This window comes from Euprymna scolopes, chromosome 16, assembly GCF_053919585.1.
Source record: "Euprymna scolopes isolate OS-2025 chromosome 16, ASM5391958v1, whole genome shotgun sequence".
Taxonomy (NCBI): Eukaryota; Metazoa; Mollusca; class Cephalopoda; order Sepiida; family Sepiolidae; genus Euprymna; species Euprymna scolopes.
In genome coordinates, this window is record NC_136497.1 from 98,246,881 (window position 1) to 98,264,866 (window position 17,986).

Genomic DNA, 17,986 nt, shown 5'->3' on the forward strand with positions numbered 1-17,986 from the left:
CATAATTTTATGCCGAGATGGTAAATTTCTCTGTAAGCAATAAACTAATGAAACATTTTCTTTGCTTGAACATGTATTTTTACTTTCTTGAAAAGTTGAGTCTTTTTCGTTGGGTATTTTCGATTTAACTTTGTAAGCAAAATGGAACATCTCAGATTAGGTCAGGAGCAAAACATTTTATTTAAACAAGTCTCTGAAACATTAAATAAAGCTTTTATTTGTTTTTCGTTTTTTTTTTCTTTTTGATTTTTCGTTTTTCTTTTTTTGGGGGGTGGGGGAGGATATTTTTTGCATTTTCATAGTTTGCATGAATTTAATAAACATACAAATTAATGTTGGGCTGTGCTTAATAATCACCCCACTATGAAAAAAAAACGCCTTCTTAAAAATCGATTTTGCAATAAAAGTCGGTATAGGATATCTTATAAAATGTTGAAATTTAAATCTTATAAATAATTCCGAGTTTGTTTTTTCTTATAACAACGAAATAGATATGGTATGAAATTATATAATATATATATATATATATATATATATATATATATATATATATATATATATATATATATATATATATATATATATATATATATATATTATAGAAGGAACTTTGTGTGTGTGCCTGTGTGAGTTCATCCCCCTATGAACTCGGAAATGGCTAGACGATTTTTTAAATTTTTCACACAAAGCTACTTGATCTGTCTAAGAATGATCTTATGTATGTTTTGTTTTGGAATGCATCTGATAAGTATCGAAAATCGATATTTGAAAAAATAAGATAAAAGAAGGAAGTCCTATTTCAACCAAAGTTAACACTCTTATACAACCTAACATCACAAGTGCATTTGAGAAATTTTATCATCTCACAAGCAGAAAGACCTAGCTTGTAAACTCAACTGTAGATTCTTTTGTAAGAAAGGAGTGTGTTCGAAATAAATGTTTCTTTTTAGAGCACAGCTGAACCATGATACTTGACTTTTGTATGTTCAAGTGATGATTTAAAAATAATTTAATAAAATAAACAGTTGGTTCTTAAATAAGACTGAGGCGCGTTCGAAATGACTATTTCTGTTTAGAGCACAGTTATACCATGATACTTGATGTTTGCATTTTAAGCCTTAATTGAAGCCATAATTTACAAATAATTTTATAAACTCGATGGTAGATTCTCTGCAGTGCAATATAGATTACAACGTATTATGGACGAAGTCACTGTAGGGAGGCACGGGGGGAGGCTTCTTAACTAGCGCAATCAATTAATCGATTTGATTAAAAAAATGGGCGATGTCACCAATTTTGATGGCAATAGAAGTATAGGAGGTTGAAACATTTGTTGATCCTCATTCAATTCCGGACAACATCGGGTCTCCCTGCTATTATATATATATATATATATATATATATATATATATATATATATATATATATATATATATATAAACAGCTGTTACATGTCATTCTCCCATTTATTTTCAAATCGGATTGTTTCGAAGTTTGAATTAATTGGTTATTAAATTAATTGACAAAAATATTGTAAATTATAACATACATACTTGAACGAAAGTAAATTAAAAGTTATGTTCGAATGTGAATTGCCACATGTAAAAACGATACTAAATGTTGTCATATAGATGTGAAAAAAACACTAAAAAATACTGTTTAATATTAAAAAACATTTTTACATTGCGTTTTCGGTGATTGGGAGATGCTATTTATTAAAAAGGAGGATAGAATGTGACAACATACTACGACCATTAAATTAGCATCTCTATATATTAATTCAATGTTCATAGTATGGTATCACCTTCCATCCTCCTTCTTTAATAAATAGGATCTCCCGATCAAATAATTTATAATCTGGAAACCGTAACACACGTACATACGTTAAAGGTAATACAGTATTAATATATAGATGTACGTTTTTAATTTATCCTAAATAGCTCTTGAGCAAGTCATTTGTTAATAGCGTACAGTTTAAGTAAAATTTGCTGATCTTTAAAACTGACAACACCCTTTTCCCTTAAATAAAAGATTCAAAGCAAGAAAACACACTTGTATACCTCGTGACTAATTGAGTAGGAATCAGCTTTCCTGTTAACATCGCATTTGGTCTGACACGTTCAAAATGTATCCTGTTGTTAAAGTGGTTGTATTGACCTAAACATCTGAAACACTTAGAAGCGTGAAAATATACAGAAACCCTAATCTCATCTACACTTTGCGAGGCATGATCTGCTGGTGCAGTGTATGAAGCGCTTCTCAATTATTTACCACTCTTTAAATATGATGTGACATGTGTGGATTGAACATGTTGTGCCAAGGCAGGCAAGGTGTGAATGCACCATGATGGAATTGGAAGCTGTTCAAAAACCGAGCCGCATTTCCCAAGTTCTTCAATTTAAAAAAATTAGCCAGAAATATGCTAAATAGTAAAAATCTGTTTTTATGAACATCAGTAAATATTTTGCCTCGAAACTAGCATCAGAATAAATTGTCATAGAAGTCATTTTAAAGGGATTTTATGATTTTTTTTTTTAATTTTCAGATGATATAATATAAATTTTATGTTAGTCTGCTGTATTTCTATTCATTCTCTATTTTTACATTATATATATATGTATATATATGCTAGCAGACCACCTGGTGTTGCTCGGTCATGAAATATGCTTAAATATATTTTAATTCATGCAGATTATGTATTATAGAGACAATTCTCTATCGATTATTATACTTAATATATAGTAGTGAGATGAAAACTAACAAATATTTAACTTGATTGCTATCAGCTAGAATCAGAACCAAAACATACAACTCTCCACTCTCATTCCTTAGCCTCTGACCCATGCTCGTACGCATGCATATATATATATATATATATATATATATATATATATATATATATATACTTCAGAATAAAGTTATTTGACAATCAGCTAGTAAACTTGTGATTATGAGATTCACAAAATATTACTGGCAGTAATATTCTATAAGTATTATCCCATCTAAATAAGGATTGCTCGATATACAAGATAGAGCAAATAAATCAAATTATAGTGATTCAATGAATTTAAAAAAAAACTTTTTTGAAGTGAAATGTTTGAGTTTCATATCAAGGATTTTTATTATTCTAAGCAAGACAAAGAATACTTTAGAAATGTTATCTTCTTAACCTATAGGGTGTCAATGTCTACCATCTCTTCAGAGGAGAAAATATTAGAAAATATTTATAAAGGTATGTACCCCATTTGTTTAAGTCAGTGAGACATGGAAAATCAAAGTCAAAAATAATTGCTTAATCAGAAGTCATATAATATTTTCTCCTCTGAAGAGATGGTAGACATCGACACCCTATAGATTAAGAAGATAACATTTCTAAAGTATTTTTTGTCTTGCTCAGAATAATAAAAATCTTTGATATGAAACTCAAACATTTCACTTCAAAAAAGTTTTTTGGAATTAATTGAATCTCTATAATTTAATATATATATATATATATCACAGCCGGATGGTCCACAGAGTTATATATATATATATATATATATATATATATATATATATATATATATAAACATGATTATTAATTGTTACTAGCCCTAAAAAATGAATTAAAGCAACTTAAAATAGCAGCGAGTACCTGTGCGAGCGCAAAAAAAAAAAAAAAAACAGAAGTAGTAATCCGGCTCGAACACGTAACACACGCCAGAGGAAAAGGAGGTGAAAAAAAGCAAACGGCCTTATCTATGTGCCCACCACGATTGTGATGTTCAATATAACCTGTTTTATGCGATGACATTCACACGAGGCTTGAATGACTTGCAAAAATGTCGACGGTAAAAATTGACCCCTTCTTCAGTCCAGTTGAGTATGAAAGAATTAATCATTTTGGCCAATTTTTCGATATTTGTCGTCTGAGTCATATGAATATATTTCTTAATTTTTGAAATCCAACTTTATAATATATAAGAACTGATAGAAAACTGACTCTATAATAATAATATGTACAAAATCTGCATCAGTTAAAAGATCATATTTAAACATATTTTACGACCGGACTATGATGGGCATCCTTGCTAGCTTAAATAAATACTTTTGCAGTTTTAACACAAGAGCTACAATAATATCAGGGTGTCTCCATTTATGCTGAACATCCACGGAATGCCAACATCAATATATTACATATGAAAGAGTCTGCTGCGAAATTTCCACAGGTCTCACTCTTCTTCTTCTTCTTTGTATTATTATTATTATTATTATTATTATTATTATTATTATTATAGTTGCTGTTATTTCATATGTTCACATGCTATAAGGAGATATATTTTATGTATCGATTTTCAGTATTTACTTCAATAGTGCTCAGTACACTAATGGAGTAACGCTTCCATGTTTCATCCCAATTGGGAATCATAAGGCTAAAATGCATAGAATTAAGCATTAGGTGTTTTTATATATACTTCTGGTGTTTAGTTAAGATAGTTAACCAGTTAGATTCTTTGTTAATCACTCCCACGTGTTAATGTTCCCATTAGCCAATGACAGAGCATCTCTCAAAGAAAGGTTTAGCTGATTTTATTTCCTCTTCTTTTGTTTATTTTTATTTAGATGATTCGCCCCCTTTTTATTGGTATCTAATTAATTAATAGGTGACTTTATTTTAATGTGCTTGCTTGGAGTACTTTTTCTATTTCTATTTTAAGTGTTGTTTTAGTTTAGTTTTTTAATATTTTATTTTTATTATGCATTTTTATTCTGAAATAAAGTTTATACTATATATACAGTTGCTTGCTATTTCACTTCTATCGCTTAATAGGTTCGTTTTTTAAATTTTTAAATTTAAAATTTCTCATTCAGACATAATCTACATGATCATCTAAATTTCTACATGTACTAGCCTTATATACTATTTTCCACACGATTATTGACGACTTTTTGCTTTCTTTCAACTCTTATCAATGGGTATCATCTGCTGTTTTTATTTGTCATATTTTTGCTATTGATTATGAAATGTTAATAAATATTCCCTGAATTTCAGTTTCTTTTGAGTATGTTAACCCGTTTTTAGGGGCCCTAATATCTACACCACTTGTTTGAAAATTCGAACATTCCAGATTTGTTCTATACTGATTAGACACCAATGAAACAAAATTTCCTAACTTTCAATTTCTTCTTAAGACTCATTTTATGTTATTAAAATACCTCTATCTCTTTGTTGCCTTTTCTTTTTTTAATATTTATATTTCTTAAAGTGTCTTGTAGAACTTAGAATCTGTATAGATTGTCGAACACAACCTATTATTAAATTAACGTTGCACCATGCTTGTATGTGGATAAAGTGCTAAGTAATAATTAGTTCTAAGTGACTGTCTTCTGAGGGTAGAAGGTTCAATCTTACATCCAGGCAGTACAAAAAGTGCAACTAAGAATTACTAAAGACCCATACCTGGCAAAACTAGAGCAATTTACGCCTGCGGATTAAAAGAAGGGTTCAATTCAAAATTCTGTATAGATTTTCGAGTTAAAGGTCATAGGTGCATCAGCTGAAACATTGTAAGAATACCATCCAAGATGAGCACATAAAATAATACAGATGATAAAACAAAAACAAAAAAACCCCAGAAAATTCGTTTTCACTTTTAGTTGAAGCTGATGAAAAATTCTGGCATCAGGAATTGTTTTGGTCCATAATAAAAAAAAAAAAACGAATGATAATACCTAGTGTGGTATTAAGCCTGGGTGAGCTATGCCAGTTTCCACTGAAGGGGGAAATTTATATAAAATATGAAATTTACTAGCGGTCCCCAGGTGCATATGTTGTATCCCGGTATTAGGAAGATATGGTCACCCGTCTGTTATTGGCTAGGTTCTATATCGCTTAACATTGGTGTTTCAATGCGATTATGCCATATATAATATTATTCATATAAATAGACTTTCTCGATGTCCAAGAAATGTTTTCACAATCTCTCTGATTCATCTTGAGATTTTTTATCTCTAACACCTTTAAAACTCTATTGATAATGCATGAAATGCCCTCCCTCAGATTTCTAAGAAGATGATGACTTAGTATTAATAAAAATGTGTTTATTTTTTAACACCAAAATTAGAAAAAATTAACAGAATTTTCAACAGTTGTTCAAAAATTATATACTGTATATATATATATTCCAAGTTTTCAGATAGAACATAGCACCAATTCTCAAACGAATGGGAGCTTGCCTGTATTTAAGTTTGACCCAGATTAAAGCATGTGTGCACTAACGATTACATTTTTTAATATGCCGTTGTTGTTAAAAATGACTCTATAATTTATTCTGACAACATTTTAAAGTAAAAATAAGGTGTATTGCAGAGTGCTGTTGAAATTATCTTTTTTCATCCAATATAAGGTAGCAGATTTCCCTCACCCCAATCAAGTTTGGAGAGTTTGGTGATAGTCAGTCATGTATGTCTGTGATTTTCCTTTTGTCTTTCTGAAATTTGTCATTTTTGCCTGAAAACTTTTAGCCATTTTTATCATTACTCTTGGATGTAATCTTATCATTATTCTTTTTCTTCTTCTCTATCTTCGTCTTCGTCTTTTTTCTTATTTTTCTTTTTGTTATTGTTCATATTCTTATTTGCACTTACTAGTTCTCACACAGGTTATCATCAGAGATGCATTATCAGACAGCCGTTTACCACTAATTTCTCACTGGCAACGATCATTGGCCTTCACTGAAATTTGGATGACAGAAAGTAACCCCAAGGTTTCAATACTCTTTGAACTCATCCAGTAGAAGTTTGGTTCTTTACCTCCTCGGTCTTTTCATCCTCCTTGACACTTCATGACTATTTGGTGTGGTGCCAGTTGATGCTTATAACAATCGGTTGTGTTTCTTGGAGTCTGCATAATAACAAATCTTCCCAGATTTTTAGTATTCTTCACCTCTTTTGATAACTTTTGCAAATGAATTTTCATTCTCACAACAGCTGCTTGCATTGTTTTTTTTTGCTGGCAGCAACCATTGGCAATAAGCTTCTCTAAATGTCCAAGTACTCTTTGTACTCTTTCAGTGGATGGTTGATTAGTGCACTCCCTCCTCGATTTTTCCATCGTCCTTGACTCTTTACAGCTATTTTGTATCAGCCGACTGATGTCTTATTATTATTATTATTATTATTATGCTCACTAGGAGTTTTCACACAAGCCATCATCAAAGATGTCTCTCTATCAACAACCTGTGGTGTTCCCTGGCGTCTAGGTGACAACAAGTCTCCTCAGATTACCAGTACTCTCCACCTCTTTCGATAATCTTTGCAAATGAATTTGAATTATCGGAACAGTTCTCTCTAATTTCTCACTGGCAACGATCATTGGTCTTCACTAAAATTTGGATAACAGAAAGCAACCCCAAGGTTCCACTACTCTTTGAACTCATCCAATAGAAGTTTGGTTAGTTCTTCCTTTCCTCGGTCTTTTCATCCTCCTTGACCTTTCAGAACTATTTGCTGTGATGTCAATTGATGCCGAGACATACAATTTTTTTTGGGGGGGGGGGCGAGGGCTTACTTACAATTGTACAGTTTCAATTTTCTTCATTCTGTGTGGTGTTCCTCTATCTTTTTGGTTTCCTTTTGTTACAGTTTTTATATTGTTAACGTTTGTAGCTCATGTGTATTAGTCTCTGCATTCAAGGGTTTTCCGTAATATTTCAGCCGTTTTAATTATTGTTATCCATTGTATCTTCTCAACCGTCCCCTTATTTCCAATCTTTTCCAATCCTTTCTCAAAGTTTTTTGTGTTGCTCCTAGTACGTCTACGATTATTGGTGTTATCTTGACTTTCTCCATCTTTTATATCCCTTTCAGCTCTCTGGGTAGTTCTGTGTACTTGCTTCACTTCTCTGTCTCTTGTATATTCACCCTGTGGTCTGCTGAAACGGCAAAATCTATGATCTGGTATAACTTTTCCTTATTGTTAACTATTATGGCATCCAGTTTTCTTGCTTAGATGGATTTATCTGTTTGTACATTCATGTCCCATAGGATTTTGTGGTTTCTGTTTCAAAGCATTGCTACCGGTTTGTGCTTGTATCATTTGTCTGAGTGCTTAAGATGCAATTGTTTGCATAGTTCCCAGTGTAATGCCTTCCCCACTTGATCGTATCTATTCTTACATTCTTTTTAAGAAATTATTATTATTATTGTCTTTTTCTTCTTTTCCATCTACTGCTACTTTTTCTGCTGTTTATTATTATTATTATTATTATTATTATTATTATTATTATAGAACTCTTTATTTCTTTCCTCTTCTTCCCCTCTCACGCTTGACAAATTGTCCAAAAACTTACTTTTGTCCACCTTCCAATAAATTCTGGTCTGCTAATCTTACTCAGACTAATTCAGAAGCTTAGCTGCAGAATAAAGTACTCATTATTTGATCTCTTTTTGCCTTTTTTCTTTTTTTAGACACTTTGTTCTAATAAAGCGTTATGTTTGCCTAATCAAAAATTTTCTTTTTTACTTTTCAGTTTTTCCAGAAAAACAGCAAACCTTACCCAGTATCTAACTATGACAATGTCTTAGTTGAAATACTGCATTTGGGTGTGAAAGTAGCCACCACCATGGACCTTGGAAGTCATGAGCCTGAGAGATCTAATGAGGCCCGAGTCTCATTCACAGTGCATCGCTCTGGAGAGTATCAAATTTCTGTGATGGTCGGAGCCATGCATATACGAGGCAGCCCTTTTATAAAAACATTTGAACCAGGTATGTGATAACATTCTTTTTTCTCATAAAAAAATTATTCTACTTCATGAAACTAACAGAAATTTAAAGCATTAGACTCGTGTGTATGTATATATATATATATATATATATATATATATATATATATATATATATATATATATATATATATTTTCCAGTTTACGAATGTAGTTGTAGAATAAAAATTCAGAGAATTTCAACTGGATCAATAGTACTCGATAGTAAATAGAGCTATTTATATTAATATTTATTCACACAGACATATACAGACTTCACTACACTGGCATGACAGTGTTTCAATCTGTTATAATAACTATGATCATATGATATTGATAATTATGATCTCATGTGAAAAGCCTGCCTTTGTGGTGGGTTCATATTGAAAAAGAAAAAAGAAAAGAAAAACTTTATGTTGAAAACTGTATGTCAAATGGTTCAATTTAAGATAATATTAAAAACGTTTTTAGATTTTCTCTTTTGATATTATAGTTCTGTATTTTTTACATGGGGATTAATAATTCGTATTATTTGGATTCTTCAAATTACTGATCTCATCTTGAGTGTTATTTGCACAACGTTTTGGTCAATGGAATTATCGATCCTCTTCAAGTCTATCTTACCGAACTTGGAAATCTTTTTGTCAAACTTGAGAATCTGCATGAAATTTCAAACGGAACCCTTTATTTAATCCACGGGGGTAGTATGCACTCATTACGTCAGCCATGATTGGTTAGAAGTTCTATGTAATTTGCAATTGAGTGTCACCTGCACTGAAGATTGAACCTTCAAGCTCCAGAAGGGTGTAACTTTTACAACCAACTGAATTCACCAAGTAATATCAAGCCTCAAGAAGAGAACTTTTACAACAGAATAATCAAGTACTTTATCCACTGCGCCATGGATAGTTGGAAGAATCCAAATAATATACATCCTCTTTTTAATCGTCATTTACAGAATAAATAATTATTTTTCTTGTTTTTTACTATAAAAATTATTTCACTATTCACTGTTTAACTAGCATAAATTTAAAGCATTGGATTCAGAGTCGGAGTGTTTACCTATGACATCTCCCTTTCAAATCAAGATAGAATCCTCCTGGAGTGCAACAAAAATAGATGATTTAAGTAGCGATTTTAGTTTTGAACACTTAAAATATCATTGTAAAAATATAGAACCGCTTTTAGCAGTAACAACATTAAAAAAAAAAAAAACTGCTACTGCAATTAATCTTAACCAAATTTAAATTCCAACAAACTATATCTCTTTTGCAAATCGTTCTGGTGTTAAATTTGAAAAATGGTATTCCTTTATAAAATATATAATTTATTGAATAAATATTGAAAATTTCATTTTTTTTCTGAATTTTGACGATAGTAAAAAATTAACAAATGGAGTTGTTTGCAAAAAGTAATCTCCTTATAGGAGCCCTATCACATACATTGGGTGGGGCGCATAAGCCCTAATGATATGACTAAGCAGCTATATTTGGAAGCATTTAATATGTACGTTTTTATTATTTGGAAACAGTTATGAATGTATAATGCGAATCTTGAAAGACAGACTGATGACCTCAGAGGAAGATTAAATCTGGACAGTATAGGGAAATGTGTGCAGAACAGGAGATTCCAGTTATGTGACCATTTTTAAAGAATGGAAGAGCATTTTTTAGTAGATTCCGAACTGTTGAGGTAGAAAGCCAGTTGGCAAGAGAAGGCCAAACAAAACAAAGGAAGAAGTGATAAGAATGGAAATGAGAGGAAGATGGATAAATAAAGACCTAACCAGAGATATGTTTGTTTGTTAATTTCAAAAAGCTCTACAACACATACAAGCATGTAAAATGGATGTTAAATCGAATATGATGATGAGTTTGTAACTAAAATAAAAACGTAAAAAAATATGAGACAATTATAAAGGTAATATAATTGAACTATCTTCAGTCTCAATTTTCACTGTACTCAACATATACGCTTCATGCCTAAATCTCAACTCCTTTTATCACTCAATTCATATTACACTATTCTTTTTCTTCTTTCTTTCTTTTCTTTGTTCTATTGCTAGTATATTCTTTTACACCTGTCTTTGCATCACTTAAATTTATATCTAATATTCTAAATATACATCTTATGAAATATACTTGCCATTATGAGTCATACTGGAATCAACCATGACACAAACCATGAACTGCTTCGTAATGAATCAGCACTGCTATTGTTTTTTTTTCTGAGTCAAGAGCGAGATAACCAAGTCACTCAGTCTTCTTTACCATTTTTCCTAGAAACGTCTTTGGACATTCACTCTTTCACACCTGCAAAACATGATGAAGTTTTACATAGCTTTATCCTTCACCAATAGATCAAGTATGATTGGCTAACAATCAAGCACTGCTGTTCCTATACTAACTTAATCTCTTCATTGGATTTTCCTGGTTTCTTTCTCTTTAATCCATAATCCCTTATGCTCTATAATATGAATGCTGGCTTTTATCTCCTATAATTAAAACCCCACAGTCCGGTATTTTTTAAAACCTAAACTGCATAGATTTAACGTTTGATTTTAGTAGCTGGATATAAATGAGTAGTTTTATACCTTTATTCGCTAGGAATCAACTTGATAATTGCATATCTCTTTTCAAGTAAGTTTTTTGGGTTTTTTTTTAGTCAGAAAGATTTGATAATCTACTACTATAGCAATAATTTATTACATTGCAAAGATGATATTATAGGTTACATTATCTAGAAATGAAAATGACTGCCAGCATCTTTTAACAAAAACTGTTGCTTATAGAACCGACTTCTGTTTTTAAGTTTCACTCATTGTATTGTGTATTTTTATGGGATTTTACTGAAGCACTTTTATTGTTGTGAATCTTCTTATATCTAAAAAAAATATAATAAACAAAAAAGATCAGCGCATAAGCAATTCCCTTCTCATTTTGTGGGTGGAAGCCAATAGAGAGCCAGAAGCAATTAAACAAAAAAGATGGAAGAAACACTTCTTTAAATGCGTCAATGTATCTCTGTGAGAGGTCATGTCGGTCGGTCGGTTTGTCTTTACTTAAGTTTGGAATAGAATTTCTACCATGTTTCGAATTTTTTAGATTGATAATTTGTATTATTTATATTATCTGGATTACCATTCTCATGTTGGATGTTATTTTATTGATGCAATCTCCAACCTTTTTCAAGTGCGTCTTGTTGAACTTAGGAATATTTATGGCATACGCGAGAATAGGTATGAAATTTCTCATAGAACTCTTTATTTAATCCTCAGTGGTAGACTACTCTTACTCCATCAGCTATAACCAAATAAAAGTATTATGTAATTCTTAATTATATTTTTAGTCTCGCCCATACTTCAACCTCCAGAAGATTGTCACTTAGAACTGATTATTACTTAGCACATAAAGATTCCCGGGCTTAACAAAAATGAACTAGAATAAGACGGGAGAATGCATCGATAGAAACGTTGTGAAAATAGCACTCAAGATGAGAACAGCATTTCTATCAGATATACGTTTGAATTCCTTTTTGCTAATCGTTTGTCTGTTATGTTCAGATTTGAAATAGCATTTTCATAAGTCTGTCACATTTAAGTTTCTGTAACAGTTGTTTCAAATAACATCTCTGTCTGTCCTATTTAAGTTAATGTTCGAAATAGCATATCTATTGGTCTGTAAGGTTTTAATTTGAAATAGCATTTTCATAAGTCTGTCACATTTAAGTTTCTGTAACAGTTGTTTCAAATAACATCTCTGTCTGTCCTATTTAAGTTAATGTTCGAAATATCATTGTTGCACTATTTAAGTTCGCAATAGCACTGTTGCAATATTTTTTCTATAAAGAGAGAGTTTGATTAAAGAAAATTGGAAAGTTTTACTTAAGCTCAATGGACGGATATGAATCAATCAAATAGAGCTATTTTCTGCTAGCAACCAAACAGAAACTGCAATTGCTCCATAAAAATATTGAATCTTTTAGAATTTCTGCATGTAATCTGTTCGTGTCCACACGAGAAAGATCTTTTGCACTTTGCCTGTAAATTTTTAAAGTCCAAGACTTGTACAGATCAGCTACACACCGAAAAGTCTTTTGAAATTCAACATAGTTTTCAATTCAATACGCATATTTGATAGTCTGTAACGTTTAAATTTAAAATACATTTTTATTGGCCCATATCTCTGAGGTTTGAAATAGCATTTTTAGATGCATTAAAGATGATATACTAAATACTTATATACGACATAAAAAGAAACTGAGATCTTAGGCATCATTTCACTAATTATATGAACAACCGAACTCCTCTATATATTAATACGATAGCGTGTGTATTATTTTCTGTGTCATGCTTACATCTTTTTCTTCCGAGTGACGGTCGTTCACTTATGATGACCTTCCATTTCTTCTAAAAACTAATTTTACCAAGAATTCTTCATCGGTTTCGATTATATCTGATAGCACTCAAGTCATATATTATTTTTATAAATAATTTTACCATGAATTCTTCATAACTTTTGGTTTCGGTTTAAATTAAAGCTGAAGGAACTCAAGTTATATATATATATATATATATATATATATATATATATATATATATATTTGAATAAGGGAGTAGTCACCAACAATGTGTATTTTTTAACATTATTTTATTATTCCGTGTCTTGGTTTTTCATTGAGAATTATGTTTGGATCATTGTAATAATGTTTTTAAGTCATTGAAATCGTTTTTACGCGCGTTTCAGACGTTCTGTGAAGCGTCCTCGTCAGGAATTATTTTCAAATGTGTTGGAGATGTAAAAATGGCAATTTTCGTAGTTAATTTGAAGTTTTTCGAAGGGGTGGAGGCTTGTAAGTGTTTATTATTCATTGGCATGCTCAATTTTTATTACTCTTTTATTGGGCTAGTCGAGGGAGGCCGCTGACCTGGTTGTAGTCGCTCTCTTTTTCTGCTAATGTTTTTTTCTTTTCCTTTAGGGTGGGGTAGGGTGTGTATATATATATATATATATATATATATATATATATATATATGTTTTTTTTTTTTTCTTCATAAGTTTTAGTTTCAATTTTGATTCAAGCTGATGCACCCACGTCATAAGGATAACTTTTTTTTCTTTTTTTTTTTTTGGAGTCACAATTTTTTAATATATATAGAAATCGATAGAAAATTGACTCTATAATAATATACACGAAATCTGCATAGATTAAAATATCATGTTTAAGCATATTTTACGACCGGGCTATGCCATGTCTCCCTGCAGTTTTAACAAAAGGGCTACAATAATATTAGAGCGTCTCCATTTATGCTTATCATCAACAGAATGCCAACATCTATATATTACATATGAAAGAGTCCACCGTGAAATTTCCACAGCTCCTGCTAGTGAAAAATTATTTCAAAAACTACCTGGCAAATATACCCGGTGAAACAAGTGTAAGAGAGATACAAAAAATTTCACTTAAATGGACGGTTAGAATATTTTTTAAAATCTCTTGATTAGAATGTGTAAGAAAGTGGGTGAATGTCGGGCATCTAGTAGGATGCCCCATCCCTAGCTAGAACAAGCGTATAAGAAAATTGAAAAAAAAATGAGATTCTATGTCCGTCTTTCAGTCAATCTATCATTCATTTGAAAAGCATTTTCATTCGTGAAACACACAAGTTGAATGGGCGCATGTTAATATTTGTTCCTGTTTCTTTATTTACGACTCTGATATAAGATATATTATCGTGTCTATGTTATTTATCTGTAATTTAAAAAAAAACGCTTGTTATTTTGAGGAAAAATACTGCTGGGCCATAATTCAAATGTATCGAGATAAAAAAGGAAAAAATAAATTCTTTTGTGCATGTGCATGTTTATGCATTTATTTATTATAATTTCACACGAGAAAATTTATCAGTTGAGGCAGGGAGGATCTTTGAGCCAATTGAAATGGTGATCTTTCCAGAGTTTCATTATATTTCACTCTGGGTAGAGAAATAAAAGCAATTCTCCAATGAAACATGAGATGAAGGTCTGTGATGATGTTGGATAGCAATCGGCTCACTTTTCTACCACTGATAGGCTCTTGAGGATTCGTCGGTCACAGAATTAAGAGATGCTTATTCATGTAGGGTCTGAATGATAGGAGTTTTACTAAATTCATACAAAATTAAAAGAAATGGATAATAAAAAAAATATTTGTCATTGGTCTGGCTAAAAATATGTGAGAAATTGCGAGACTTTGTATTAAATCCTCGATGAATCTAATAGGCTGAGCCTCTTATCAACGAGAGTGAATATTGTATTAACAGGATCCAGAAGGTGAAGAAAGACGCCTTCTTTCTTATGCCTAGCATATCAATCCAGATACCCCGCTGGGGGATTTTCCTTTAGTATCAAAATCAACAGAGTTTATGTCATTTCTAAAACTGCCTTTTTCCCTGTTGATTGTGTTTCTATGCAGTTCTACAAGGTCCACCCTCCCTGGCTTTCGTTGGGAAGAGGTTGGTTTATTTCAAATCGCCTAATGTGCACCTACTAAGGAATGCTGAAGGGGCTGCCTAGGAAATTTTGCAGATCAGCATGTTCCTCCTCTTGGGCACTGGCTCTTTACTCTCACTTTTCGACCCTTGTGGCACATCTCACTGTGAAAAAGAAAGAATATGAGCATGTCAGTCCAGGGTTTGTCCTCAACAATCAGTCTGATGGACACTGAGTCATTGCAGTGTCTTTTTATTTGTTTGACTAGGATATTAATTCTGTAACATTGTCTGGAAACCAACACGTTGTAGCTTCAGATGCAAAGGAGACCAAGAATAGAAAAGAATTTCAACTCGCTTATTTATAGTACAATGACATTTACCACTGTAACGTCCCTCATGTAAACATCTTCTTGAACATGCTCTCGAATGGCATCCACACCTCTAACATGATCCTGAACATTATGCACACCTCTAACATGCTCTTTCTCCTTCTTATAGTCTTTCTTCACTGGTGACGTCATTTTGCATGCATTTGCATATGCACCTCCACACTCTGTTACAATTCAGAGTAGTCCTAGGAGGTCCACCCTTCCTGGCCTTGTCTTTCCTCTTTGAGTAGCAATTAGTTTATAGCTAACTGCCTGAGGTTTCCCCACCAAAAATAGTGACGAGGTTACTCAGGTAATTTTTAAAGGGGACAGAATGGACTTGCTGTGTTGGCTTATTCTCCCCACCTTCTGGCCTTGGGCCACATCATCTTGTGGCAGTCGGAATATAAATACTGAGACTCTATGAAAAAAAAGGTGCCCATAACCGTGCACTTTATTTTTTGATGACTGTATGTATCACATACTTGTCATACTCACAAGAATTTTTCTTCTGATCCTTTTATATGTCAGGAGAATAAAACGTTTCTCGAATTAGATATGACACTTGTTTTAAACAAGCTTGTAATCTCTGAATGCGAAAAAAAGACCCATCTAAAATGCTATAAAAAAAATACAGCAAATCTGTACTGCTTTTATAAAATATTTAAAACATTTGTTTGCAATGAAAAACAAATACTTGACTAATACCTTTATTTCTAACATTACGAGTAGAATACCCGTCCCAGGATGGGTAAAATTAATTCCCTAAACAAAACAGTTTTAACCTACCTTTATGTCCTCTTACAAAGTTTGAAATCAAGAACAATACAAGACGCCTCTCCAACCGCCTATATCCATGACAAATAGCACCCTACCTGAGAATTCTAACTCCTCTGCCTAACATTTGCAGGCAATATGAACTGGAACAAATACATAGAGGACATTACAAAATCTGCTGCAAAGAAGGTGGGTTCCCTCTATCGCGCTAGAAGACTACTCACACCTGAAAGTATCCTGTACCTCTACAAGGCCACCATTCGCCCATGCATGGAGTATTGTTGCCACATCTGGGCTGGTGCATCTACCACTAATCTCTCCCTCTTAGATAAAGTCCAAAAAACAGTTGTCAATCTAATCGGTCCCACTTTATCAACTAAGCTCCAGCCCCTGTACCATCACTGCAATGTTGCATCACTGTGCCTGTTTTACAAATATTTTAATGGAATGTGTTCTGATGAACTCGTTTCACTTGTACCCCCTCGACATACATATCCTCGACAAACCCGCTTAGCAATAACATCTCACCCCTTCACTGTTGATGTCCCGAAATGTCAGAAAGCTTTCTATTCTAATAGTTTCTTCCCTCAAACAGCTAGAATTTGGAATTTCATCCTTGCTGCCTGCTTCCCTGACTGTACTGATATGCAGAAATTTAAATGTAATATAAACAAATATCTTGTTAATCTTTCCTAGTCATGAACCCAAATAGTAGCCCCTACGTCCAAATGGCGATATGCTTTATAAGGGGTAAACATGAGAAAAAAAATTGTACTGAAGCTGATGTCTAGAATCTTTATTTCAGTTTTAATTGAAATCCATAATAAGATTTTGATTCTAGAAAATGTCGAAAATTTAAGGCTTCAACTTAAAGAGTTTCAGAAAGAAACCATAATTCAGAGAATCCTGTTAAATTGGTATCTAAGGACTATGGATCAAATTTAATGTAAACCTGAAATATTTTAATCTTCAAATACTTGTGCATTTATTATGCCCTGTAAAACCCTTTAAAATACACTACAGAAACCGAAAAATTTATTAATTGATGCCGAATACTTATTGATAAATTTCACAAAAATAGAAGATATCTGAATTTTCACAAAGGGCTTCCATTCCCTTTTTCCATCTTTGCAGAAAACTAAATGAAACTAAATATAGCTCACATCATGACCCTTTACGATTAGCAGCTGTGTTTAAAAATTTATAATGATAGGTTAATTTGTTTGGGAGTATATTCTGTACATACAAATATTTGAAAATATATGCACATACCTAACTTTACATACGTAGAGATTTTGTTTTGCTCAGTAAGAGTTCATAAGAAAGACACAAATCGGTATTTTGCGAAAACAAAATATATTGAATTTAAAATCAAATACAATAAATAAAGAGTATGGTTATATGTCCGTCCTACTTCCGAGTGTGCATACATAACTTAGCGCCGAGGGTCATATTCTGCTGGCCTTTATTGTAAGTGAGAGAGTTCATTGTTATCCTTGAAGTGGGCACCACAACACAGAGAATATTGTTACTATGCAAATTTACAAGTAATTTTCAATTTGTGGGCAATTTCATTATATACGCCAGCATTATATTATATGTTAATAAAATAGATAATTTAGCTT

At 32.1% G+C, this 17,986-nt stretch overlaps 1 protein-coding gene across 5 annotated transcripts in view; it reads left to right on the forward strand.

The window, feature by feature from the left end:
• The window catches only part of LOC145296025 (apoptosis-resistant E3 ubiquitin protein ligase 1-like), a 1,082,598-nt gene that overhangs the window by 572,023 nt on the left and 492,589 nt on the right, over positions 1-17,986 (forward strand). For all 5 annotated transcript variants that reach the window (XM_080142066.1, XM_080142069.1, XM_080142067.1 and 2 more), the window contains one exon: positions 8,511-8,748. In XM_080142066.1, the coding sequence (XP_079998192.1) occupies positions 8,511-8,748 (238 nt within the window). The remainder of the gene's footprint in view (positions 1-8,510; positions 8,749-17,986) is intronic.